At 47.0% G+C, this 27,692-nt stretch overlaps 2 protein-coding genes across 2 annotated transcripts in view; both read left to right on the top strand.

Moving 5' to 3' along the window:
• The window catches only part of LOC119170301 (ras association domain-containing protein 10), a 63,454-nt gene extending 42,392 nt beyond the window's left edge, over positions 1–21,062 (top strand). The window contains exon 2 of the mRNA XM_075877143.1: positions 18,961–21,062. Within this exon, the coding sequence (XP_075733258.1) occupies positions 19,017–20,318 (1,302 nt within the window). The 5' untranslated portion in view covers positions 18,961–19,016 and the 3' untranslated portion in view covers positions 20,319–21,062. The remainder of the gene's footprint in view (positions 1–18,960) is intronic.
• A 1,516-nt stretch (positions 21,063–22,578) lies between these two features.
• Positions 22,579–27,394, top strand: LOC119170302 (uncharacterized). Its single transcript, XM_037421432.2, has 4 exons — positions 22,579–22,913; positions 24,751–24,997; positions 25,815–25,975; positions 26,800–27,394. The coding sequence occupies exons 1-4, from the start codon at positions 22,844–22,846 to the stop codon at positions 27,072–27,074; spliced, it is 753 nt and encodes a 250-aa protein (XP_037277329.2). The 5' UTR covers positions 22,579–22,843; the 3' UTR covers positions 27,075–27,394.
• Positions 27,395–27,692: the final 298 nt, after the last annotated feature.

Below are 27,692 nucleotides of genomic sequence, written 5' to 3'. Positions count from 1 at the left end.
TTCCTGTTATAGCGTCTCTAATAGGCCGCACTATTGTCACCAAAGTTAAATGCTTATTCATATCTTTATGTATTCATATCTGCAAGCGCTGGGTATACGCAGATTGCACAGCTGGTTTTTAACCTGTTAGAAAACGGCCGTTAGCGCATATTTACTGTCTTGGCAATCTGCACGCCATGCCTCTAGCAAAAAGGCGTCAAGCACTTCGTATGTTCAAGCCCTTCTCCACATCAAAGAAAGGCGCAGTGTAAGCTGTATACGCCACATACGCATAACTTTTTTTTTTTGGCCTGGCAGTGACTATAGGCGTGCCTATACACCATATCCTACAATCGACCTACTAACAGACTCGCTATCAAATATCTGGATTCTTTCTTTTAATATAAAAAACGGCACAAACAAGTGTTCACATGAGTGAGACAAAAAACCAAAATAAGTTGCAAAGGTACTTAGCGCCCACTTTTGTCGCAGTATACAGCACTGCAACGGCAAATCAAGGCTGCGTCGTTCTCGGAGAGACACGGTCCGCTTAATTAAATCTCGGACCTCGTTGAGCGTTTCGATTCGTTTCAAACGAGCGTGTACACGCGCTCTCTCGCTATACCGTTATATATTCAACAGTATAAGCACAGATGCAACTGAAATACGCGCCCCCGTAAAGCCGCTTTTCGTTATCGCATCGCTTTTGGCTAAAGTGTAAGTTGGTAGTGCAAGATATATGCGCATTTGCTTGTTTTTCCAGTCTCCGATCCGCAGATTTATTTCCCTTTCGCGCTTTCCGTGTCTCTCTTCGTTGCTTGCATTCTTATCTCTTTATTTCTTTCAAATCGCACTCTGCGCACACTTTTCACGAGCAGTTGGTCAAGGCGAACGAGACTTATAGGCTATTCAGTATGCTCGCGAACCTATCTTGCTGTCAACGGCAGTAACAGTTAGATCGGTAAAGTACGCAGAAAGGTTTGTTGTAGATACCTGCAACGCCGCGAGCATGTGAAATGTGAAATGGGAACGCGTGATCGATTGTCCGCCCTTGCGGATTCAAATTTCGTACGATGGAAGCAGCTCAGGTTTAACTCTTTCCTTACGTCTTACGAGGGGGCCTACATAGATGCGCCTGGCGTGCATCTTCGGTAATCCCGCGGTTCGCCTTCCAGGAGGTTGCCTGCGCAGAAGACTCACCTTCGAGATTGCTGGAGTCGGTTTTGTCTTAGGTCGAGCGCTTGCTGCCGACAGCTTGTTCTCGCTCAATGCAAGCGCTGGATATACGCAGCTGGTTTTTAACCCGTTAGAAAACGGCCGTTAGCGCAGATCTACTGTCTTGGCAATCTGCACGCGCGTCTTAGCGAGTTTTTGCAGCGAGCCAGCACGTCCTGCAGCCAAGAAAGAAAGAAAGAAAGAAAGAAAGAAAGAAAGAAAGAAAGAATGAAGAAAAGAAGAATAAAAAAGAAAGAAAGAAGGAAGGAAAGAAAGAAAGGAAAAAGAAAGAAGGAAAGTAGGAGTATATGTGCAGTGCATATGTATTTCAACGCAGCTACATGTTTGTTGTAGGATGTGAAACGAATAGATAGGTTCGTATGCACGTGCTACCGCGTTGGACTAGACTGATTCGGCGTGTGGTGCAGTCAACTCGGGGAAGGCGCGGAGTTTCTTGATGAGTGACAGAAACTTATTGTTGCACTGCTTTATTGTCAAAAAGTGATGTAAGCTGAGACAAAAAAAAAAGACTACAACAATGCCAGTACACTTTTTTTCGTCCCGTAAAAAAAATAACTAAATGAAATGCTTTATAACCGGGAAATCAAACAAGAAAGTGGTAGAATCGGTTTCAGCGTCATCCAATCATCACGCAAGTCTTGGGGAAGTAAGTGAAATTGTTTTAGGTGTCTGATTGACTCCAAGGTAAATTTGAAGGTCAACTATATACCTCGCGGCGCCGGTCCGCATGGGCCCTCATTATCAGTGACCGGCGGTCATTGATTTGGGGAGCAGATAATTTCATGGCCGCTCGGCCGCTCGAGGAGGGCTAACGAGCGCGTACCCGATTCTTAGAATCTGGAGCCGACGGCGGATGAAGTAAAGGAGACGGTCCCCGCATCGTGCCTTGAGCCTCTAAATAATGCCTGTGCGCGGCCACCTTGCGAGGCAGGGTGACGACACGGCCGGACCACACACCAGAGCTGCCGCCCAGGACTGCACCCCGTTCGCCCTTCCTAGGCTTCGTGTCTCACTGCGCCTCACAGACGCGAAGAGTCGGCTAAGCACAGCTCCGTGGAAGTAGAGCCGGCTGTTGCGCTCCCAACTACTCTGGGAATTCCCGAGCGTTGCTCCTCCCTTTTTCAGAACAGGGGGGGGGGGGGGGGGGCACCTTTCGCACAAGGACGTGTGAGTTCAGTGATCATCTTCCGCCCTCTGTATCTGGATGGTCACGTGATTTGGATGAATTCCAAAGCGGGGAAGCGATGGGGAAGGATAGATTGGCTTTGTGTACTCGGTGTGATCATTCCGACGCTCGTAAGACGAATTTAGTTTTTGAATTTTCGCACATAAAGGACGTCCATGCGAGAAAATCGATCATCCCTTACACAAATTGCAGGATGTCATTGGCTTGTTAAGGGCGCAGTTTAAGAGCATACGACTACGAAAGAGCTTGATATTTCCTATTTATTTAAGCACAAATTCTAATTAGGAGATGATTCAACTAATGGAAATTAACTTTCTCTTTCTGCATAACCTTGAATCATTAGAGTACACTCCACTGTGACTCCAGTAATCGCTTGTGTTCGCCTCGCTACACTTTAGAACAGTAATACTTAGTTCAGTTTAAGAGAGAGAGAGCCAAATAGCAAATGCGGTGAGGGTAACCAAGCTTGTCTGTTTAAGAGCTCAATTTAAGCGCATGCGACGGCTAAAAGCGTGGTATTTCGCACTTTATTTAAGCAAGGCATTAATTAATAGGTGAATCTACCAATTACTGAAATATGTAAATAATCTAATTAACCGAAGCACCATTCACAGGAGGCTTTTTTAAAGTTCATTCCGTTACCTCCAATTGAAGCGTAGCCAACAGTTATTCTCCTGTATAATAAAGCGTTCTCACGCCAAGAAAATAAAAAAAGAGAGCAACCAAATACTTAATATGCCACCACGTATACTCTAGAGAGGACAACAATCTACAGCAGTTAGTGGTCCCCTAAAAACACTCCAGACACAAAGCTAATGGCTTGCACCCGTCATACCTAACAAGACGCAAAAGTTTAAACCGAAGTCCGATTCTTCTTGCCATATTTATGAAATATCTTCAGCCCACCCATTTAGGATCAAGTTAATGCATATAATTTCATTCTTTATTTACTTCTCGTGAATCACCCGTAAATATGCACTTACATACTGACGAGCAAAACTGCAGGATTATCTAATGTAACAAACGCATGCAGTATTTACTACTATACAGCAGCGTGGATTTGACAGCAGTGAGTATTACGGTAGCGCGGACACCAACAAGGATGCTTTAAACTCATAGCGTTTTACCACCATATATGTCAGATAATCCTAATAGACAAGACTGAAATCAACGCAGACAACGTGCTCGCAGAATCGCGCCATCGTTTTCTCCTCATGCGCAGCTCTGCGCGAACAGCAGGTGCTTTATCAGTCTGAGCGGTTTCAGCGCATCCCACCTTGTTGTAAAAGGCGCGGCCGATACTCCTCTTCGTGGGAAGTGCCCGAGGGGCGCGCAATTAAGGCCGGTATCTTGACTATCTTTATGTACAAGGGAAAGACAGAGTGGCCGCGAGAAAGTGTCCGGTCCTCCGAGGCGGCTACCTATATACCAAGTGCGCGCGCAGAAGCAGCAGCAATGGCCGTGCGTCTGGCGAAGCCGTTATCTCAACCGGATAGGCTCGTTGTCTCCATTACCGTCGGCGAGGCAAGCAGCGCATGCGCCTATTGACGACAAGTGAGCTCTTCTTGCGCAGTGCCCCTGTATACACTGGTCTTTTCATCCGGACACTGGTGGCTCGGATAATGCGCCTATAAAGGTGCTCACATGCGGGACTATACCGTGGCCAGGAGCGGTGCGTGACCGCAATGTACAAGCAGGGGGCTGCTGCAGCCACTGAAAACGCGGCGTGCGTCGCGCCACTTACGGCGCGGCGGGTCCGCGCTTATATCCTGCGCAGGAGGCATCCGCCACCAGGCGGAGTGGAGAACGCGATGCGGGAACGGGCAAGAAGCTGAATCACGTACGCCGTGGGACGCGCGCACCTGCCACCCCGGGTTTTGCTGCTGCTACTTCATCTGCGACGCGATAACGCCTCGGCTTTCTGAAGCGAGCTCCGTTGCACGACTGAGCAGCACACATGCGCGAGAACAGACCGTGTGCGCCGGGGAGGTAAGAGCCGCGTGTCGAATGCGTCGGCGAAGAAGTCGCCCACTTACGTATACGCCATCGTGGCCACCAACCTGCGCGGCAGGTCGTGGCTCTTATCTCCGTGGATGTTTGCGACGCTTGCAGTGGAGCTGGAGTGCTGTATATCCAACGCGATCCCGTGTTTTGCGATTTCTCCTTGCCCACTTCTTCGTTCTAAGGTTCACACAAACCTCACTGATGTGTTTTTGTTGAAAGATGAAGCGTCTCTTAACACCTTGAATGGCTTTCAGTTAGGAAGCGAGGCAACGCACCGAACGTCTGCGCGTACGGTTGTCAGCAAGGTTAACGGGAACGCTCCATCGCATGTCCCGAAACAATTTGGTTGATGCTAGTGCCGTGTAGCTTTGGGTTAAGTCGCCGAGATGCGTTAAGCAAAGTTGTCCAGACGGAGCGTTTGTGTTAAGCTCGAATCTAGGCGCAGGTAAGAACTCCCGTCTTTTTCTCCACTTTCGCAGCAAAAATTTCAGGCAGAACTTCACTGAAAAGACGTTGCTTCTCTTCTGTTTCTTCTTTACGAGGACCTGCGCTGAAGTCGCAGGCCTTCAGTATTACGCCTGTATAAGCTTCTGAATTTCGCGCTGGGAACTTTTTCACGAAGTGCGATACCGAACCGCTGCCTCTTCAGTCGTATACCGATGTTTTCCAACATTTACGAGTGAGGAGATGAGTGTCATTGCCGAAGAAAGCACACGTGAATGCGTACAAAGCCGCTGTTTCTGTCTGTTCTCAGGCAACTTTTTTTTGAAATTCCTAATGTGCCGTTTTTATTTAACACTCGTTTCATTCTTCCCCACAAGCGTTTTCATTCTTCTTTATGGGCACAATTGAACGAATCCCCCCCGTTTTTAATTCCTTTGAAATCTCTGGAGTTCATTCTCCCCAAAAATGGTTATGAGCAGTAAGACAGAAGTGAAACGAAACGCGGTCGTCACGTTATCAAACTAAGTGTCGGGCATACAACTAAATGCTGTCTTGGAGCCTATCACCCATCTTAGAAATTGCCCCGCCGCGGTGGTCTAGTGGCTAAGGTGCTCGGCTGATTACCCTCAGGTCGCGGGCTCAAATTCCGGCTGCGGCGGCTGCATTTCTGATGCAGGCGGAAATGTTGTAGGCCCGTGTGCTCAGATTTGGGTGCACGTTAAAGAACCCCGGGAGGTCGAAATTTCCGGAGCCCTCCACTACTGCGTCTCTCATAATCATATTGTGGTTTTGGGACGTTAAACCCCACATATCAATCAATCAATCATTTCATTTCATTTATTGCATCCTTAAAGGCCTGAGGGCATTACATCATCTTACAAATGGGTACACTATAGCAAATGAAGGGCAAATGTCCCGGTTGCTGAAAACATCTTGTAGGAAAATGATCCTCAAACGCTCTACTCCCACGATTGCTGTATGCATATCATCAGTCGTAAATTTCTTACAGGGCAGACCGGTGGCTTTATCACTCGAATGGCCTTTCCAGCTACATTTTTTAATGCAAGTTGAACACAGTGTTGTATCGAATGCCACAAAGCCCACACGTGTTATCGCAAGCAAATTACATGTCACGTTCACGTCCTGCGCTGTCAGAACCATGTCTATCTATCTAGCCAGCCCGCCGCTGATACCTAGCAGGAATATATGTCAAACTGCGAATGCACTACAAAGGAAAAGCCCTGGTCTTCTGGCTTTTTGTTACTTTCCTGTTCCATATTTAAACGAGCGATAGAGGCATAGATCACTATCGACTTCGAGTACGACGCCACGCGCACGATGTCTTCGCGTAAACACGACCCAAGTCGTGCAAGGACGCGTGCCCCGATTGGTTGCGCGCTCACGCACGTGCATCGTCATCATGATCGTGGCGTATACGTAAGCGTTCCAGGGACCACAGTATACGGGTACCGCTCCGACGAGACAATTGAACACACGGCGCCGGGAGGTTAAACGCCGGCGCCCGTCCCGAACAGTGGCGCTGCACGACCTCGTTGCCGCGGCTATGCGGCGCGCCGCTGTAGTCCCTCGTGCGCAATGTGACCGGCGTTTGGTGACGGCGAGGAAAAACAACGTCGTCAAAAAAAAAAATGCAAACAGCTGCGAGGAAAACAAAGTGCACCAGTGTGCGATACGGTGCGCGCCTGTGGAGTGCTCGTGGTGCCCGTCGACTGGCCTCGTTCCACGGCTTCCGGCCCCCGGCTTCTTGAGGCGCAGAGTGAGAAAGAAGAAGCCGTTCTGGAGCGTCCCCGAAAGGGTCCATTAGAACGAGGCATTCTTCCTCTCTGCTTCGGTTTCTTTGCCGTATACACCTGTGTTTGTTTGCTTGAGTTACACTCGCAGCGCCCATTGTCCGGCGCGTGGGGTAACTGCTAAAGCGCTCTTTTGTTTCCGAAGTGTCTCCGAGAAAAAACTGGTCGCTTCACAGCTACGTCCCCCTCTCTCCTCCTCGACCGGCTTCCGTGCAGCCTGCTGTGCCGGGCCGTGTTCTCCTCTTCAGTTTGGCGCGTTTCGTTAGACAAACCGGCGGTCCTTGCTTGTTTGTATGTCTGTGTGCGAGCGAGCGGGCGCGTTGTCTGTTAAGCGTATATACGATGCACCGTTATGTCCGCTCTGCTGTGCTTATAAATAAGGCTGTACGCTGCGTCGTCTCGGGAACAGAGGCGGAACGGGACGTTTAAACGCCATATTTAGAGCTGTCAGAAAGGAGGTGATTAGCGCATTTGGGGACGCGTGACACGGTATGCGCTAGCGGCCGTTCTGTGCAGACCGCGCTAGCTGAGAGGAACGGTAATTTCACAAGCGCTGTCTGTCCGCTGGTGTCGTGTTTCGTTCGCTGCTTGCCTTCTTTTGTAGCGCCTCGTCTTACTGAAAATAAAAAATAAAGAGTCTAAGGAACCGTTCCGCTACGTGCCAGCTTCTGTTTGCGCCGCCGGTCTGTGACGCTTCTCAGTCCGTGAAGCGTGAAAGATTAGACATCGTTAAAACTTGCCGCTCAGCCCATCGGTACGGCGCTGTCGCGGAACAGCATTGATGGATGGTGCATTTTTTAGTGTTTTTTTTAATTTCTACTAGAACCGCATGGTGGTAGGTGGGTCCTTGATCCAGCTTCTAAAGGCTTACGCTATATATAGGCCTTTTAAGTTGCTTACAGTGTTGCGAGAGGCTTCAGCCGAGATTTCGTTAAGCCTTCTCAAGTGTTCGAACGAAATATATTTTTCCTACTACCATCAAATTATGTGTCCAAAGGAGGACTGTGTGTGGAGATATTCGAGTTACAGGCCCGACAAGCCAAACAGAAAAGTTAATCGGATATGATACAAAGTGAGTTGAGCTTCAGGGGCTTTCTTTCGAACTTGATACGCCTGCGAAAACATAGCGGGTTAGTAAACATACGGGAAAAAACGCGACGTAACTTTTTATTAATGGTTGCGGTTATGGTCAGATGTACGCATGCACCCGTATTTACAGATGTCTATTAGATACAGATACCTGAAAGGGAATTCGGAAGAAGGAGTGAACAATACCGACTTCAAAAAAAAATTGTAGATTTTATCGCGTGCTGCGTCTTCTTATAGAACTCTCTTATATACAAGAACTAAACCAATGAAAATCGTGGTGCAGCAAACACGCAGTACATCATCGGCAGAGCGCGCGCGCGCGCGCACGCACGCACGCACGCACGCACGCACGCACGCACACACACACACACACACACACACACACACACACACACACACACACACACACACACACACACACACACACACACACACACACACACACACACACACACACACACACACACACACACACACACACACACACACACATTTCCTGGCATCATCGTCCCTAATTGTGAGACAAACGAAGTGATGTGAATACTTGACGCTATTGACAATAATAACGAAAATAGCGAAGGGCACTTTTGTTGTAATATGTATGCACATTGAAAGGGAGACAAGACTTTCAAGAGAGGTTACATATTTTCAGCCAGAAAACGAGTATAGGATTGTGTCGGCTTTTGGTTTTGTTGCTCTTTCTCTCTCACTTAAGCGAGCGTCAGATTTACACGAATGCGAGGAAAGAGGAAGTATGTACAAGTTAGGCCATGAGGTAGTGCCTGCCTTACCTAACATAACGGCCGTGTTAACTTGGAGCGCGCAGCTTCTGTATCTAGATTAAAATTCAATGATCAGTTCCTCCTGTTATAAGCAACCCTTACGATTTCTAGCAAAAAAAAAAAGAAAATGTAGGCCATAAATTATGATGTCCTACAACTTTTTCGTGCAGACAACTGCCCTCAAGCCGATAAGTATTACGTTGAACAATGGTTCATTGTTTAAACAGAAGGAGCTTGACTGCCCCAATTATATATATATATATATATATATATATATATATATATATATATATATATATATATATATATATATATATATAAATTCTTAAGTGCGTGAAAAAATTCATCTTTTAGTGGCAAGCGGAAGGAACTTCCTAGTGGACCATTTCATGTGGTGTATTAACGTCCACTGTTCCGCGTTTCAAAACGTAACCTAGTTGACTGATTTGTGTGGTTTAACGTCTCAAAAACCACCATATGATTATGTGAGACGCCATAGTGGAGGGCTACGGAAGTTTCGACCACCTGGGGTTCTTTAACGTGCACCCAAATCTGAGTACACGGGCCTACAACATTTCCGCCTCCATCGGAAATGCAGCCTCCACACCCAGGATTTGATCCCGCGACATGCGGGTCAGCAGCCGAGTACATTAGCCACTAGACCACCGTGGCTGGGCGAAATGTAACGTATAATTGGGTTTATATTCCATCTTAGACCCTATTTTTTTATCTGAATTTGTGAATTTTGTAGAAAGGCGCTCTGGCGCAAGGCTTTCTACCTCAACGGAGAAATTGTGTGTGGGTGAAACTGCTGTCGAGTAGACGGTTTATATACGACTGTCCACTCAGGTGTATACGTGCGTCCTACCATCTTTTGGAAAGTTGCAAGCGGTTAACTCTGTTTATCGGGAAGTTTTTCTGCACTTATTTCATTACGGTCCCAAGTGTGATTGGTCACCTTGGTCATTGTAGTAGTAGAACTCATTGTATAGTAATAGAAGTCGCCATGCCATTGGGGTTGGCCAGACTTCATTGATCTACGTGGGTCAACAGCGGGTTCATTCGTTTACGGTTGCCTTCGGGCCACTTACTTTCGCTTCGATAACTTGACCTCGTTGAAAAAAAAAAAGAAAAAAAATGCGCCCCTACACTGCAGCGTTGCAAGAACCAGAAAAAAATAAACATCAGCCAGGAGCCAAGAAAAAGAACGCAAAATTTTGTCGCGTGTTTGTTACGCCTTGACCTGCATGCCTCAAAACAAAGTATCAGCAGTTCACATCACCCACCGCTCCACGCTCTGGCTTATTTAAATAAAAACAAAAAGGTGGACAGGCGCGCTATAGGTGGTTGCGATTACGCATACACGCATATCTACGGCTCGGACACAAAACCGCAGGAGGTCGCGTACATCACATGGTCCAGTGTATTCGCGGCCTAAGCACCAACCACGCAGGCAGGCTCGTACACAAGCAAGTAAGTGGGCAGGCAAAGCAGGCATATCGTGACCGCGTGCACCGCTCACGAGACGGCGACACTTCCTCGTGCCGACGACCCCGTTCATTGTGCGCCGCCACCGCAAAGTGTGCTTTGTTTCCAGGGCGTCTCTTGCGGCGCGAGCAACTCGGCGGGGATGCTCGGGTCATTGTGGGTTTTCTTTAGACGCCTCCTTCTCTTTCACCTTCTTGGTTTCGTTCTTATTCGGTCGCTATCATTGTCTCGGACTTCGTGCCTCCGCTGCATACGCACACCTGCGGCTTCGTCGTAAGCAGTCCTGCGAGGCCCGACGGTGGTGCACTGCCACGGCCGATTTGAAGAAAACACCACGCATATGCCGTATACACCCTTCTAAGGGCGCATCTCCACCCTTGACAGCCCCCCGTAGGCTGAAAAACAAAATTTCAATGCGGTGCAAAGTTGGACGAGTTGGTTTTGAGACTAACGGCTCCAAAAGGCACAAAAAAGACCACTATATACATAGAATAAAAACACAAGACGGCCTCTTACTATCAACTGACATGTTTTATTGAGGAAAACGATTATTTATACAACTGTTTGTCCCGGTAGGCCGAACGTATCGACGAGAAATGACAAAACCAAGCTATGCACCAGTTAGCCATATGCCGCCCAACGGAGAGCAACTATACGGAGAAAAATTCAACCGGTTCAGTGCGCTGTGTACATTCCTTGCCGCGTCTACCTATAGAACCGAAGACGACAAGGCATCGCTCACAAATGTGCCCACTAACCGAGTTTAAGTACTGGGACAGTGATTAGCTAACATGAGTATCCAGAAGTGCATTGTGCAAAAATGTTTGAAAGGAGCTTTTACGAAGAGCATCACATTCGCTATCGTGTTTGTGGGTGAACGTAAGGGATTGAGGAGGATTTTAAATAAACGTCTAGTCGTGAAAAAAAAACCGTAAGAGCCGGACATCATCAAAATTGTGAAATCTGTGCTTATGCTGCCATTACGCAAACGTGTACGGTACACCCCACAGGTCTCGTCTGAATACCACCGCCTCGCGGCGGGAAGTCACAAAAAAAGTCGCTAAGGCCCCATTGTTCTTGCGATTTCTTTTCCAAGTCATCGGCGATTGTAACTTGGGTCTGCGGTCGCACGAGAGAGCGGTACGGATGAAACGTTCAGCCATATTTGCCGGTGGTGCTTGCTGGTCGTGACGTAATAGGAATTGATAACGGCTCCGCTCACGACTACACCACGAGTCAAGCGTGAATTTTCGCCGTTTTGTACTTGTATTCTCTGTACTATTATTCGGCAATGCGTAGGAGTCCAATAACTCATATATGACATGGCCAAGATGTTTCTTCTGTAAGGTTGCGACTTGCGCATGTTGCTTTGTCATTACAGAATGCCTAAAGTTTCGTGACTGAAACACGGGCTGAAGAGAGACACGATTAGACACAGGAATTGCAGGCTTGTAGCGGTTTTATTTAAAAAATTGCGCCACAACTTATACGTATGCAGACAACACACTATACGCATGCTTCGAGATTTCACATTACGCGTGTGCGCTATCGCTCGAATACGCGATCTTCTCTTTCATAGACAAAGCAGTAGCCGGCTCGCTGATTCATCTATCTTGTGATTAGAGATGCGTTGAGCTTCTACCATGAATCGCGTTATTTCATTTTCAACTCTACCTTTATAGTATCGTGTTCAAGCATGTAGGCTTGCACCTGCAATCCCTGCTGTGGATCACCAATTAGCCACCTATTTTATCAGCATTATTAGCGTGTCCACGTAGCCTATCGTTAGCCCACTGGGTTGATTGTGCTATGTAAAAGCTGTCACATGATGACGGTAGGATCTGGATCATCCCTTCTTTACACGATACGTATACTTGGTGTGATGATGCTTTCTGCATGTCTTCTTTTTTCTGCTTTTTTGTCAGACAGTTTGCGTATAGTTTCGACAGTGAATGTAAACATTCGACAGAAGTCTGTCTGGTTGGGTATGAAAGTGGGAGATGATTTAGACTCCAGGCAAAAGTTTTCAAGAAACTCGATGTTTCGAAGCCGACTTGGTCCCTTCCTCAGGGATGACTGAACGGGCAGGGCACCCCTGAGGAAGGAACCAAGTCGGTTCCGAAACGTCGGGTTTCTTCAAAAGTTTTGGTTGGAGTCTAATTTGCCTCCTAGTTTCGCCAGTTTATCGGGGGCAGTAAACAGCAAGGTAAACACCGCATGTACGGCATTTTTAAAACTCTGTGATATATTCTAAGAATACATGGAATTACTCTAGTATTTTGTGTTTCTTTACGTATACTCAACATGCGCCATTGCCAGAATTCCACATGGTCTTCAGAATATTATTGGCCGCAGAAACTCTGCATGTTCTCGAAATATATATAACTGCCACTAAAACTGTCAGAAACTGCACCTCCACATCGTACTTTTGAATGAAGCTTTACACGAAAATGATCATGGAACCAAGTGAAGCAGTTAATTTGTTGAAACATACTCACCATGAAATGGTTGGCAAAGTTACTCTACCGTTTCCAACCAGCTCACTGACACGGGAACATATATTTTGCGAAGTCAGTCGTATTAGCTAGTCGTTTTCAAATCTAAGGAACGACCCTATATTGAAGCGGACTGTGCAAACTTCTGCCTAAATCAAGCTGGCAATGAAAATTCGCAATTGACCTCGCATTTGGTGACTTGTGGCTGGCCTTACGTGCGCGTAAAGTATTGTTTCGTTCAGTGGCGTACGACACTGGCGAACATCCAAAGCTGCTCTGAGCGAATAATGTAAAGTGCAAGCCACTCTTGAACCATACCGTGATGTGGTGTAAGCGGTTTATTTTTTACACAGTCATTCTGTTATTTCCTCCCTGCGTAATATAAGTAAGGGATACATTCATTATACAGGGTGGTTTTTTTTCTCGAATATAGTTACTCTTTAATGCTACATGGCAATTAGGCCACTTTTGTACTCGCGAGCTAACTGTACGCCTAGGCGAAAAAAAAAGAACTTTGCAGGATCAAAATTTACATTGAAACGCGTAATCAACAAAGCTTCTTAAATAACTTTTTAATAATTAGATTGAGGACCGTTGCTTATATGAAAAAGTTGTAGGACGGGACAAATTATGACATGCCCATTTAAAAAAAAAAGATCGCCGATAGAGCTGTAGTTTGAAATACTAATAACAATCGAAATTCAAGGCTCCGATCGAGGCGAAACCATCACGGATCACACTAGACGTGGCATGTTCGTCAGCACTATTACGTCGGACTGGAAGTTCGCACGACATTTTCTGAAAAAGGGGGCAAGCCTTCCCCAGCCACCGAAATGGACCGCTTATTCTGTGCTTATCTTTGTTTATCTTCGCTCATTGTGCTCGTCTATTTCTTTCATGCTGTATTAGAAAAAAAGTGTAAAATGTTTCCCTTTTTCTTTTACTGTGTGTAGTTTAGGTTGCAGCCACTGTCACGCTGATTCTCGCAGACAAGGGAACGGCAAATGATAAGCGGTCCAATGGGTTATTCGACACGGCTTCTCGTTTTACCTGGCCATTATCTGCGGTGACGCGCCTTTTTCGAAATTCGTCCCGTGATCTTCTGACTTGACTTAACAGGGCTGACGGAGTTCATGAGTTCCCGGTGCACGCAGTGTCGGTATCTCCTCAATCAGAGCTTCGAATTGTGTTGAATATTATTTCAAATGGTTGGGAACTTATACTGTGAGGAACCGGTTTATTCAGCCAGGCTCGAGCTAAATCACACTGGTGATGATATTTACAGATGATGAAGATGTACAGGTGATGATGATATCTAAAGAGAATGAAGAGTCATTCGCTTGTCGCGCTCACACTGATTCCCCCGCGCGGTGAAAGCGACCGCCTGGTCGCTTGACAGTATTATGAAACGCGTCGCGCATAAGGCTTTAAACGAGATACGTTCACTATCTCTGTCCCTCGGCAACGATGATCAGGATTAGTGCTAAGAGGAGAAACGCGGTAATTGACAGGAGCTGTCTGTTCGACCACAGCGTACAGCCCAATGAAGCGACTGATGAATTCGTTGCATAAGCCGGGGACGCGCAGTGGAGTCCGTAGAAGAATTTCGTCACCAGGGGAAAAACTGACGACACGGCGAAATGAGTCGTAGCGATATTTTCGAGTGTCTTGAGAGAGGCCGGTGTTAACGCGGACCAGGTGACATCAGTGTGCGAGACGAGGTAAAAATTCTTCAGAAAAAGGAGCCGTTGAGGGTGCAGGGGCCGAAAGGAAAGAGACATCCAGAGCGAAACTCGGCGAGCGACTATATAGACGAGAAAAAATAGAGAAAAGCCGGTGCGTTGATCAGCCGTATTATAGGCGAATATCACGAAGGGTAGAATTGCATCCCAGTTCGTGTCGTTGGGGTGACTGCACATGGCGATCATGTCCGATAGGGCCCAATGAAACCGTTCAGTCAATCCGTTGGTACATGAGTGGTAGCTAGACGTGGTCTTGTGAACAGTGTTCGAGGCACGCAAAACTTGCTCGACAATGGAAGAGAGAAAGACTTTGCCACGATCACTGAGGAGAATGCGTGGAGCTCCATGACGCAAAAAGATGTGGCGAAGAAAGAAATCTCGACCTCATTGGCAGTCCCAGATGGTATAGAAGCTGTTTTTGCGTAGCGGGTAAGGTGGTCGGCGGCCGTGACAATCCAGCGATTCCCATTGGGTGATATAGAAAGGGGGCCATTCAAGTCGATTCCAACGACTTCAAAAGGCGAGGCGGGACAAGGAAGAGGTTGCATTAAGCCAGCCGGAGCACTTGTCGGTCGTTTTCGCCGTTGGCAATGGACACCTGCAGGAGGCAACGTACTTAGCGACGGCTGAAGAGAGGCCAGGCCAAAAACAACGACTTCGTACTTTGTCGTAAGTCTTGTGATAGCCTAGATGAGTCGCAGTTGGATGATCATGAAAGGCTTCCAGAACTTCACGTTGCAAAGAACGTGGAATGATGGGTACCCACTTGTTGCCATCGATGTGGTAAATGTAGCGGTATAAAGCACCACCGACAAGCTTAAATTGTTTAGGTTGTCGACGGAGTGTGGCGTTTGGAGGAGTAGTAGAGCTGGTCAAGCGGTCGATAATGGTGCGGCAGTATGGGTCGACACGTTGTTGTTAAACAAGGACGGATAGGGTGACAAGTGATGATGATATCTAAAGAGAATGACATCTGAAACTGCCACTGAGGTCGCCGATTTCTTTTTTCGCCACAATACGTTGGGCGTCGACTACTCTTCGAGACGGCAATAAAAGGAGGGTAGGGGCTGCTTGCTTACCCCCTTGCCCACTCTTTGCTCCGCTCCTGGTAAACGGTACCGTGACGCGGAGGGCAACCGCGAGGTCGCCGTGCATTCGGGGTGCGCCTTGAGAGCTTTTACGAGGGCGTCATTAGATAGTATTTTAGAGCACTCCTGTTTCTGAGCACTCACGTTAACGTATAGCACTGTTGTGAGAGCACGACACACTGTTATGCGGCACTTAAAATTTGCCACTATGACCAATTCGATGCTATGACCCGAAGGAACACTTAATGCTGTTCATGTGCACTCGCGTAGTCACTTTTTACTGACTGGCGAACGCCGGTTGCGTAACCTACGCCTCTGAGGCGCATCTTTATGAAACAAACCATAGAAACTTTGCTCCTACAGAGTAGCCGTGTGTGACGCTGGTCGTTCGGATGGAACTGCCACTGTTGCGACTTGCGAAAGGGTCTGGTGCGCGCATGCCCGAGAAAGAGTGGCTGCTAAACGGATGCGCGCGCTCAGCCTACATTTCGCGGTGAGCAAGGAAGACCGAAGAACAAAAGTCGAGAACAAAGGAGACCTTGCTTCCAAAGCTATGCGCTGTACGGCGCAGGCCGGACAACGGAGATTAACAAATGGAGGTGCAGTCTCTGCACGACCATGGCGCGATGGTCGAAGGACTTGCGACAGTTGTGAAAGGAGTCCGAGCAATGTATGCATGGTGGCGAAAGTATACATGTGTAAAGCGGATCACATACTTGGAAACGCACTCGTTTCGCAAAACATCCGCTTAAAGAAGGAAGTCACGGAACGTGGCTTTTGTCGCAGGTAAAATGTGTGACACGTTGTGATGCAAAATGTGTGACACGTTGTGACCCTTATCAATGTTTTCCCCGGGCTTCGGTGAAAACAGTGATAATTTGTGCTAGAGCGATGGCTTTAGCTATTATACTCAATGATGTTCAATTTATTCAGTCACTGTTATGTTAGGGGTGAGTGTGCGCAGAAGTCAATTTCATTTTTAGTACACTTCCGCGAATATTAAAAGGACCTATTGTTTTTCTCGAAGAACGCATATATGTATATAACCTCTATCTCCTTTTCTTGCGAATGAGGTTATCTATCTATCTATCTATCTATCTATCTATCTATCTATCTATCTATCTATCTATCTATCTATCTATCTATCTATCTATCTATCTATCTATCTATCTATCTATCTATCTATCTATCTATCTATCTATCTGTCTGTCTGTCTGTCTGTCTGTCTGTCTGTCTGTCTGTCTGTCTGTCTGTCTGTCTGTCTGTCTGTCTTTGACCCTTACTTTCTTCAAGGCCTCCCTGTCCGTCTTTGACCCTTACTTTCTTCAAGGCCTCCCTGTCCGTCTTTGACCCTTACTTTCCTCAAGGCCTCCCTGTCTGTCTTTGACCTTTACATTCTTCAAGGCCTCCCTGTCAGTCTTTTCACTGTGACAGCTACGGGCTTAACAGATCTACCACGTGGTAACCTCGATTTAAAATAAGTAAAGCAGAGTCATGGCTACGGTTGGTGAGACTGCACATAGAGTCTTAAGCTATACGCTGAATCACAACTCACATGATCAGGCTATCACTGAGAAAAACCAGAACTGGGGCAGAAATAACAATATCACCCGTCCACTGTTGACAGCCCGTGGGGGAGAGCTCAGAGATATAAACTAAGCCATTGAAAATACGCGAAAAGTGGTGTTCTCTTAGCACTACGTATTTCACTATATTCTATTCAGAACACATTTTGGTGCAAAGGACAGACTTTGATCCACCTTTCTTTTTGTGCACTCTCGGTCTCCCCATCTTCCTCTCACTTTTTATAGAGGCAACAGGCCTTCGAGTGATTGCGCCTTTGGAAAAAAGACAACAATGTCTATATAAATACGCGCATGTCAGTTGGCAAAGGCAAGGGACAACGAATTCCTGTGTAAACACTGACCCGTAGGTGGCCTTTTTAAACCTTCAAGAACTTGTTATTTTCCCCACAGTAGCGCACGTGTGGAGTTCGCGTGGAGTCTTATGTGTCAACTTGAAAATATTCCTCGTCGAACTGCGTGTAAGTGCGTATTGAGGAACATAAGCCATTGACGCTGATGAGCAGCGCTTTCGTTAACTAAATTGTGGAATGTGTGGTTTGTACTGTGATATGTAGGGATTTCTTTCTCTTGATTAGATTCTTTTTTTTTTTACCCTACACAACTTACGGTTGGCTGACCGAAGTGACAACGAATACGGTAGGTGCCGGTAAGGTCATTGACAAAGCTTGTAAAGATAGAGAGAGAGAGAAAAAATAAAATAGAACCGTTACACTATCTCAGCGTTCATTATTTCTGGCTTCCTCTACGCCCCGGTAGATTTCTTTTTTTTTTTTTTGCTACTCTCTTTGCAGGCTTCTCGGTAAGACTGCAAAAGAAAAATAAAAATAAAAAATTCCGTGAGTGCTGTTTCGCATTGCGTATACTACCCCACCGTAAGACACCTCATGAATCGTCAGTTTCTCACGTACTAATCTCGGTTTATAAAGAAAGAAAGTAGCGAGATAGATGGGACCGCACGTTGTATGCCCTGACGTTGCGAGAGGAAAGATTTACGACATTCTATAGTCCAACAATCTCACCTTCCGCGTTAAGCATGCAGCGACCTCCGTGTGGATTCAAACTTCTCCGCACGTGTGCACGAGGGGCTCGAGATTTTAAACCAGTTTAGTCCGCGTCGCGACCCTGCCGAGATGTTTCGACGTGAATGCACAGCCTCGTATATTACCAAGTGTTTACCAAAAGTCAGGAAGCAAATGGCCTGTTTTCTCGACTCCTATCAGCTTTAACGGCCCTGTTTATGCGATACCGTTTAAGTTTATCGCTTCGCTGCGTCAGTAGCCGAAACTGCGAAAGAAAAAAAAAGAAAAATTATGTTTTGTATCACACACGGAAGTGGGCGCTATACCGTGAAGTGTCCATATATTACAATACTCACCCTGAAACGGAAGAAACGAATCTAGTACTGCTACCCCCTCTCACCGCCCTCACCCTTTCTTTATTCCGGTAGACGTACCCTATACAGGATTCAGATGATGAGGCCAAGAAATGCATACAAGGTGATAATTGTGATACTTAATTTAACTATTAAATAAAATGGTGTAGCTGAAAAAATCAACTTGCAGGCCGCAGTTGACCCTGCAGTGCAAAGAGCATGTGTTTTCTTGCTATTGCGAACCTGGCGCTTCTTTTTGAAATTTACTACTTATTCTAATTTTTTTTCAAAAGAAAACGTAGCGCGTACATGAAATACGTGTTCCCAATGATTGTCTAGCTTACGAGTCATTTCTAAATTTTCAATTCATTATACGTAATTCAGATTGCTTCAACAATACACGAGTGAGCGTACGTGGCCATTACGGTTTACTTCCTGGTTTCTAAACGTAAAACCTCATATATTGAAAGGTTCACCTCTACTTCTTTCTGCAATCGTTAAAATACTTCTCACACTGTTTACCAAGCTTACAGTAAACGAATCATTGCCTCACATTTTCTTGTACCGAAACCTCAAGCTGCTGTAGCGCTACAACAGGACGTTACCACTGACACGTGACAGGGGTGAGCTCATTCGTTTCCTTAACTGCTCTTTCCAGGACCCGGTGGCTGCGCGACGAAGCCAGAGGAGCCGGGAGCCCTATGCACCGCCGTCATGGGAGCCGAGATCCCCGTCTGGGTGGGCGGTGTCCAAAAGTGGGTCACTGGCGTCGGTCGCAAAACCACGTGCGAGGAAGTGGTGCGCGCTCTGCTCGCCTCGAGCCGATCTTCCCGAAAGTCCGCGAGCCAGGGAGTCTACCATGGCGCTGACCCTCTGCAGTATGCGCTGGTCGAGGTCTGCCCTAGGGGCATAGAGCGTCGACTCGAGGGTGACTCGCGCATCCTCAAGCTGTGGAACAGTGAGGACGACGTCAGGTTGAGTCTGCGACGCGTCCGCTGCTGGTCTTCGACGACGTCTTCGCCTACGTCGGACTCGTGCGTAGCCGAGCCACCGCGGCACCATCACAGGCGTCGCCACCATCACCACCACAGCCACCATCGGAGAGGTCAGGCATCGGGTGGTTCGAGTTCAACGACCACGACGTCTTCGAGTGCGTCGCCGCGTCTCCTCCGCACCGTGCACCCGCGCAAGCTTTCAGCGAGCGTCGGGGCCCTCTCCACGTCTCAGAATCAGCACGGGGGACAACAGGAGCACGCCGTCCTGCAGAACGAAGAGCTCGCCGAGCTGGTGAAGCGGGTGATCTGCCAGGGAGAGACTCTAGAGCGCCAGGCGGCGCTTCTAGCGCGTCGCGACGCCGAGATCGAGCACCACGAGGCCAAGAAGCACGCGATGCGAGTGCGACAGATGGGGCCTGACTACATGCTGGACGGGTACCGACCCGAGGCCTCCGAAGAGGAGTCCCTGCAGACGTACCAGGCCACTCTGGAGGCTTACGACCGCGTCCTCCAGTTGTGTCGCCGCATCACCGCTGAAGAGGAGAAGGTACAGAGGTTGAGTGCCGAACTGCGGCAGTACACCTGGCAACAAGAAGAGGAGAGGAGGCGCTCGCAGGAGCAACTGAATGCGGCGAGAGAGGAGCAGGAGAGGATGGAGGAACTGTCGCGATCGCAGGAGGAAGCGCTCGAACGAAACGAGCGCGCGCTCAGGGACTTGGACCACGTGTTGGAAGACAAGAAAAGGATGGCGGTGCAGCTCGAAGAACAGTTGAGGTTAGTGGAGCTGGAAGAGGGAGATATGCTGGTCAGGAGATGCCGACCGGTCGAACTCCCGGCGCCGCCGAGGCCAGCAGTGATGACGCCGTTGAACCCACCGGCGCCTGTCGTAGCTTCTGCGGCTTCTTTGGTGACGTCCTCTGCTCGGTGCTGTATAGATGCCCAGGACTCGAGCTCAGACACGGGCGTCAGCTCCATGTATAGTTTCGAGGAGGTCAACCACGTCTTGGACACGCTTGTGTGACAACAGTGTGCGAGAACAGTGGTTATTAGGCTCTTCTACCTGCGTTGCAACGGACACAAACTTTTCACGTTATTCTCTAGGGTCACTTGTTTGTCCTAGCATCGAGCTTCATAGTAGAACTTAGCAAAACACGTATCAAATATCAAAATTGCTCTTAAGCACCTTCACTTACTCTTTCAATGAGCATTGGTGTAAACATATTAGCAGCATAGTTCATTTACTTGGAGTTACTATGCGCGTTCTTTTTACTACGTCTCCTTATATAGTATGTCCCAGTTTCTTGTTGCCGAAAGATTAGAAACAGCAAAATGGGTCTCTGTTAGGCGGGCATGTCTTCTTCCTAAAATATGAATGCACATTTTTTATCACCAAATCAATGCTCAACGACTGTACCTGCTGACTGACCCCACAGAACAACATGAAGTTTGTAGAGTTGTTGAAACGAGTTTTGTCGTTAAAGTTATCACACGTAACGCTTAACGCATGTTTGTTACAGTGACTTCGAAAGTGCTCGCGCTGTCAAACCTACAGAATTCTGTGTACAGTTGGATAAAAAGCGGAAAGAATGACATAAGTCCATGCAACAGATAGTGAAGCTTCGCAAGTGCCCGGTGTAATACTATGTAATTATGCAAAGTGTATTTATGTCTATGAGAGCAATAGTATACCGACTGTAACTCTAATCAACGTTTATTTGTATTAAAATAAAGCAATAATGCTCACATATTTAATGACACACCTGAAGATATTGCCCTGTTTTCCTTGACATTTTTCGAGTCTTCAGCCTGCTTTGGCTCGTGGGCTCTCCAATGTGCCAAAACTCTCAAGTGAGTCTACTCTCGGTAACTACGAAGAACTAAGCGCCTTGGCTTGATACATGCGTTGTTTTGTACCCTAGTCAAAATCTGTAACCTAGCATAAAGTTGATTACTCAACCATTCTTCTACGTGCAGAACATTAGGTATGCCGATCTGCCACGATATGACCACAATGTCGTGGCTTTGATTCACAGCAATGGCAATCAAATTTATATGAGCAAAAATTGTAAGAGCGTTCTTAATGTAAACTGTAAAAGCTCACCTTAAGAAGTAAATTGAGATCATGTACCGCTTGTGCATCACCTTCCTTGCTTTTTTCACTTTTGTCAATTAGAATAACTGAGTCCAAATCCCCGTTTTGGTAACAACATCCCTCTCAGCAACAGAAACCGATTTCGAAGGCCATGATCTTGATTTAACGGCCGGAGAACGTTGAAGAGCCCGAAGTACGTCACAGATGCCATAGTTGGATACTCCATAAAAAACACTTGCTTATTGCAAAGATGATTTGGTGTCAAAAGATAAAAGTCACTTGAGATGTCCAGCTCCAAGCGTACATTTATTTGACTGCACAGAATTTCAATCCTTTTAAAGAATAATCCACTTAGACGATAGCTGTGCAGGGCTCATTGCCGTCTGCCACCGTCATAGTGACCGACTCTTGCCAAAGAGTGTGTCTGGTGGGCCCCCGTATGAATTGCCTCTCTAGCCGCCTCTATTTTCGCCGTTAGCTTAGAAAAGGCCATACGAATCAGAAAAGCGGCCGGGCAGGATTGACTTCAAAGCTCCTTCAGATAACGACGCTATTGGACGCACTCTTCTCTCCTTTCAGTGACGTCACAAGGCCGCACAGTCCAATGAGAGGGCGCGTATCTTCTGTTGCAGACTTTACGGATGCTCCGAACGAGGATGCTTCGCACGAGCAGGACAAACAAAACAAAACAAAACAGGCGACGAAAATAAACCTGAGAAGCAGTAGCAGCACCACAGCCATCACCTCTCTAGCTCGCACACTGTGAGGGGGTGTAGTAGGGCGCTAGCAACAAAGCGGGGTCCACAGTTGATCCACTTTGGCGATGATCGCTGGCCAGGTCCGGCTAATCCCTTCCCCCACGCAGCGAGCGTCTTGGCAGCGGCCGTAGTCCCCGCGCTGACGGTGAAGCCGGCGACACAATATCGGGAATGAAGCATAGATCCCATCCACGGGCTCGGGCTCTGTACGTCGTGCTGCTCTCTCGCAACCAGAAAATTGATTTTCATTTGGCTCCACGGGCCATCCGTGTATCAAGGCACGGCTGCGTGATCTGAGGAGGCGCCGAGGCCTAAATGGGATCACACAAGCTGGCCGTCGCTGCTGCAGCGGGGGTGGCCTAACGGTTCGGGCCCAGACCACTCCTCCGGTCTTGACCACGGCGCGTATATATAAGCACGATGGTCACATGGGCAAAACTTCGTACGCTGTCCGCTGTCTCGACCCCGAGCACGACAGCGCAACCGCAAACACCGTGTCGTACTCATTCTGCGGTCACGTCTTCACAACGCTCTGGGTATATAGGATACGAAAGCGGGCGGAGGTTGCATACATCACGAAGGCCTGTAGACACACTCCTAAACGACTAAGCGGGGCATAGGGAGTTAGGAAGAGCAACGGTTCGAAGAGAGACCACCGCTGCGTCACGGACAGCGTCGCCCAGTTCCAAGCCAAAGATGAGGCGTGCGGTAGTCTGGGCATCCTGCATCCAGCTGGCACTGCTCTATTTCACCTTCGCTAAAGCCGGTAAGATTGTAGGCTTACTTTATTATCGCTTGGCCAGTTTTTTTTATGGACCATTGTACTGCTGTCAAAGTCATTAGTGAATTCTCGCATTCATTTTATCCTAAGGTATGTCACTCGTACGTATATCGACTTGCAACCGAATCTGGGTAATAGTGGGGATAAATAAAAATGGTTACAAGTGAAGATCTCGAAGCATTGACGCCGTGAAAAATCACAAAAGGTGTCCATGTTGCTGCAGAGAGGGAAAACGTTTGTTTCGTTCTAGACTCTTCAAGAAACTCTTACAGATTAGTAAAAAACGAAGACAAGAACAGGAGAGAAAATAAATACAGAGATGTTGGCAGGTCTAGTTAAAAAAGCAGTAAGTATACAGGGCTACACTGCTGGATGATAAAAAGAGAGCTGCGTTTGTTTTTCCCAACTGTTACAAAGTCGGAGCACTTTACAGGCACATGATGGCAACTAAAGGTTGTCGACAGAATACAACATTTTAGCTACATTTTACGGCTTGCTTTATATTGTTTTTTGGAGGTACATTCTTTTTACAGTTATGGTGGGACTGAATTACCAATATGTCCTTGGTTGACTAGATAAAACCATTGCTGCCAACTCCTACCAGTATAAATGCATCATACTCTGCAATGGCGAAAGATTCTATTTGCGACTGATCGAGACCACTAGCACATCTATCAAGATGTATTTTTTACACGTCGGGCTAGGACATACATCGCGTCATTTCTCAATTTGGTAGAAATGTGTATTTCTATGAAGACTCACATGAATGCTGATGGCGCAAGCTTAACTAACACTGAAATACACTGGCGCAAACTTAACTAAAGTGGCCTAAGTGACTAGAGATAATCTAAAATAGGACAATTTTACATAACGCTCCACCAATAATTACATGGGCGCAATACCTGGCTAACCTCGCCAGGACGCTGTTATGCACTAAAATTACATGGTCGGCCCTGTGTTCTACGCAAGTGTAATTCCTATCTTATATATTATTCTTTTAGCAGTGACTAATATTTGCAGGGTGCACAGCTCTTAAAGTGAGATGGTAAGAACGTATGAGCTTTGTATTATGAGAAAATTACGGGGAAAATGAAAATCGGATCCCCTCTTTCTCGTTCAATAACTTGGAAGGTATGGAAAAAAACTCCTTCATCGCGTAGAAGTATACTGTTTCCTGTAGGGCACAAAGTGACAAAAAGAAAGCTTTCACACTTGCACATACTACTCTTTGCTATGGACAATAGTTTCGTGCTCTTTGTGACTCGATCACGTGCAGCATGTTGTGGGCCTATACGTTTCCGAGGCAGGAAAAATGGTCCTTTGGCTTTTTTACATAGTCGTGCTATAGGCCCGGTGAGAGGGTTTACAGTTTTCAAGACTCTCAGCAAGGCCGGCCACGGAAACTACGTTTCGAGATTTATTCGTAGCTGCAGCCCTTCCGACCATTGCAGTCGTGAAATATTTAGGTTTCTACGTGGTTTAGGGCATGTTGCTACTTAAAAAAAATCGCTGCATAGCGTAATCCGGAGATCCAGGTGATTAGTGATTACATCTGCCTCGAGTTGAGGGACTGAATATAGGCGCGTTGAGACGAACCAGAACAGAGTAACTAATTACTAGGGTTCGTGAAAACTTCAGTTATTGAGAAAGTCGTAAATCATTTAACATTATATTCCTCACTAGACCTGCAATACAGTATATCACTTACATACCTGTGCGTTTCATTGGCGTATGTACAATGTCCGCGTATGTCAGGCTTTATTCACTGAAGCCAACATGATTGATGAACCACAATGTGGCTGTGCGTGGTCTTGGTCCTCAGGTCACGAGTCTTTCTACGACGACGACTCGTGGTCCCTGGCCGGTGGCCGCTGGGGTGAACTGCAGAAGCGGCAGGGCCTCATTCCCTTCCCCAGGGTCGGAAGGTCGGCATCGGCCCACGACCTCAGTCCAGATGATCTGATTCCTCTGGACACAGATTCTACGGCATCGGGTGGATGGGCCTTCCTTCTCCTACCCTACAAGCGTCGTAGCAACACCTTCACTCCTCGCATTGGCCGTAAGCGCAGGTAATGACACGTATTCACACTGATTAACCATGTAGCCCCTACTGCAAAGCCCTCTCGAGCTGTCTCGCAAGCTTCTATACAAATGCACTTTTTTAACAGACACCACAACATAATTAGCTTGTGTATTATACGCATCGCTTTGGCTGTGTCAGTATCACTCATTATTTTATTTTATTCCCTTTGCTTGTTAAGGGTAGAGTGACAGGTGTGATTAGCCTAGAACTCGAGTCAAAGTTTCTGCCAGTCTAGTTTCTTTTTTCTACCCTCTTTATGAGGTGACAGTAAGAGTGGCTGTAGTATTGCTATAGGAGGAATGTTGCATTGTTTTAAAGCACATCCATGTAGATTCCCTTATCGATTTCTTGAGCGCTTTCTTCTCTGTCCAGGAAGCATCCACCAGAGATTGTTCCCACTATGAGAATAACGCAGAGAAAAACTTTGCCTTTGCTTTATATAGTATACTGCAAGTCTCGAATCACCAAACCACTAGTTCTATAGGTGCGTTCCCAAGGGTTGAGCAGCCCTGCGTCATGCAGGACGAGAATCGGCCATTCTTGAACACCTTTACCTGCTGATTAAAATGTTAGAAGCGTGATATTTTGGCCGGCAGCCACCGTACTTTGATAATGCATGTGGTACTGGTACTTCATGTGGTACTCTATACCTGTACTTTTATTACATGTATTTTCTCAGCGTGAGCGCTTCAAAAAAAACGACACGCATGGCGTAATTTTCTTAAAGGTAGCATAGTCAAATAACACCACCATGGCAATGCGAACAAAGCTCGGATCTGTAACGGTCTCGCTTGTTCTCTCAGATCTGTGGGCCGACCTGATGACGGTGTGCACAAGGAGGACGGCGGATCGTCGCGTTCTCGCCAGGCTGCCTGGGCAGACCTCGACTGGTCATACTCGCCTTTATCTCGGCAGCTGGTGCCCGTCATCCGCAATGGAAGGGGAACATTCGTGCCCAGGCTAGGTGAGCTATGCCGTCGAGTTGCCAGCACGACTGTGAACTGCGCCTTCCGTGTGTTCACAAAAAACCGGGGCCTCGTAAACATATAGCAACAGGCTGCATTAAATCACCACTAAACACTCCTTGCAATAACGATAACAACGACCTTTGGGCCTTGGCCTGCTCTAGCCTCGATGATCTGTTGAAGCTGGTCGCAAGGACACAAAACACTGCCTGAGCTCAAGGCATATCCTACACTACAGGGCGGCTCTCCTTATCTACTTTGTAAATATTGCTCTATAGCCATACGTATATTGCTTCGCACTTTGTACTTTAAGGAAGTGATGTTCTTGTGTCTGTCGTAAAAGCAGAAATAAAATAAAATAAAATAAAATCGCTCATTCCAGCTGAGGAGAACCGTAGTTATGGTGATGCGTTGCCTGAAGTAAATGAGTAACAAAAGCTTAAAGTGGCAAATAAAGTAAAAAAAAAGAACACACACTCCGAGATATTCGCAGCTGCTTCGAGAGTTCATTGTAAAGAGCGACACGGTAATGTACTCGCGTGCGCCTTTGCAGTAATGCATTTCACACAATTAGCTCATATCAGATTAGATGCAGATAGCGCTACTTCGCGTCAATCAATTGAAGCACCTAAGTTTTCTGCGTAGTCGACTGTGAACTCTCAAATGCCACAGCTGTTGAAATGCCAGCTCATGCGTAGCAACGCAATACTAAGGTTGCACTGTCGTAATACCAGGCAATTTCACTTTTTTTCAATAAGCTATGAATAAACTGAGAAGAATTACGGCCATATTACACAGTCATCCATAAATGTTTTTTTCACAGGAAAGCGGAGATCGCTGGGCTCCGGTTACGGCGACGAAATCGACTCCGGCTGGGACACTAGCCTCGAGGTGGCCTCCTTCATGGACGACCCGAAGCGCGGTTCCTTCACGCCGCGCATCGGACGCGGAGCCTTCACTCCCAGGATCGGCAGGACACCGTTCACACCACGTATAGGACGCTCCAGTGGGAACCAGGAGAAGAACTCGGACGGCGACGACAAGTCGACGCCCCGTTCGTCTTCGTCATCCTCCGGCGTTCAAGGCAATGCTGTTTGAAGGAAGAAGCCCGCAGCAGCGCGACCGTCCTCCACTTGCTTCCGCCCTGCAATGTCACATCCGCGACTCACGGATGTGACATTGCATTTCATGACGGCAGTCCATGATGGACTGCCGCCGTGAAAACGTACAATGGCCCCGAGCTATTGGGGGAAACGATAAGAAATATTTACCGGAGGGGAATAAAGTGAAGAAGCAGCTGGAGGTGAAGAAAAAAAAAAGCCCTCAAAAGGCATGAGCATCTGTTTTGTTGCTTGTTTACCAGAGGCGGGTAGCTCCGCTGAGAATCAACATGAATAAAAAACCAAGGTTACCTTTACTGTGATGGTGTGATGGCTTTCTTTTTTTTTCTTTTCAGAAGTAAAACGTACCAGTAGCGCTGCTTGTAGTTTAATATACATTCAGAGGGAAGAATTCACTCAATGCGAATGTCTTGAATTCTTCTCGACATTGTATATCATATTTTTTAGCAGTTTAAAGATGAACTCGTTTAGTTGTTAGTTTTTATTAACTAGAACCAAATTCGTTTCGCACGAATAGTAACAGATGAGATCAGCCTATCAGTTTCAATGTACTGAGGAGGCAGTAGGAGACTCAGAGACAGCAGGGCATTTTTTT

This window comes from Rhipicephalus microplus, chromosome 2 (genome assembly GCF_043290135.1).
Source record: "Rhipicephalus microplus isolate Deutch F79 chromosome 2, USDA_Rmic, whole genome shotgun sequence".
In the NCBI taxonomy this organism is placed as follows: domain Eukaryota; kingdom Metazoa; phylum Arthropoda; class Arachnida; order Ixodida; family Ixodidae; genus Rhipicephalus; species Rhipicephalus microplus.
The sequence above is the reverse complement of the archived record's forward strand: the minus strand, read 5'-3'. Positions and strand labels throughout refer to the sequence as shown.

Bases quoted from the DNA above. Each gene is read 5' to 3' on its own strand.
- LOC119170302 (XM_037421432.2), top strand. From the start codon at position 22,844: ATGAGGCGTGCGGTAGTCTGGGCATCCTGCATCCAGCTGGCACTGCTC. The intron at 24,998-25,814 runs GTAATGACACGT...TTGTTCTCTCAG, and splicing joins CGCATTGGCCGTAAGCGCAG to ATCTGTGGGCCGACCTGATG. The intron at 25,976-26,799 runs GTGAGCTATGCC...TTTTTTTCACAG, and splicing joins AACATTCGTGCCCAGGCTAG to GAAAGCGGAGATCGCTGGGC.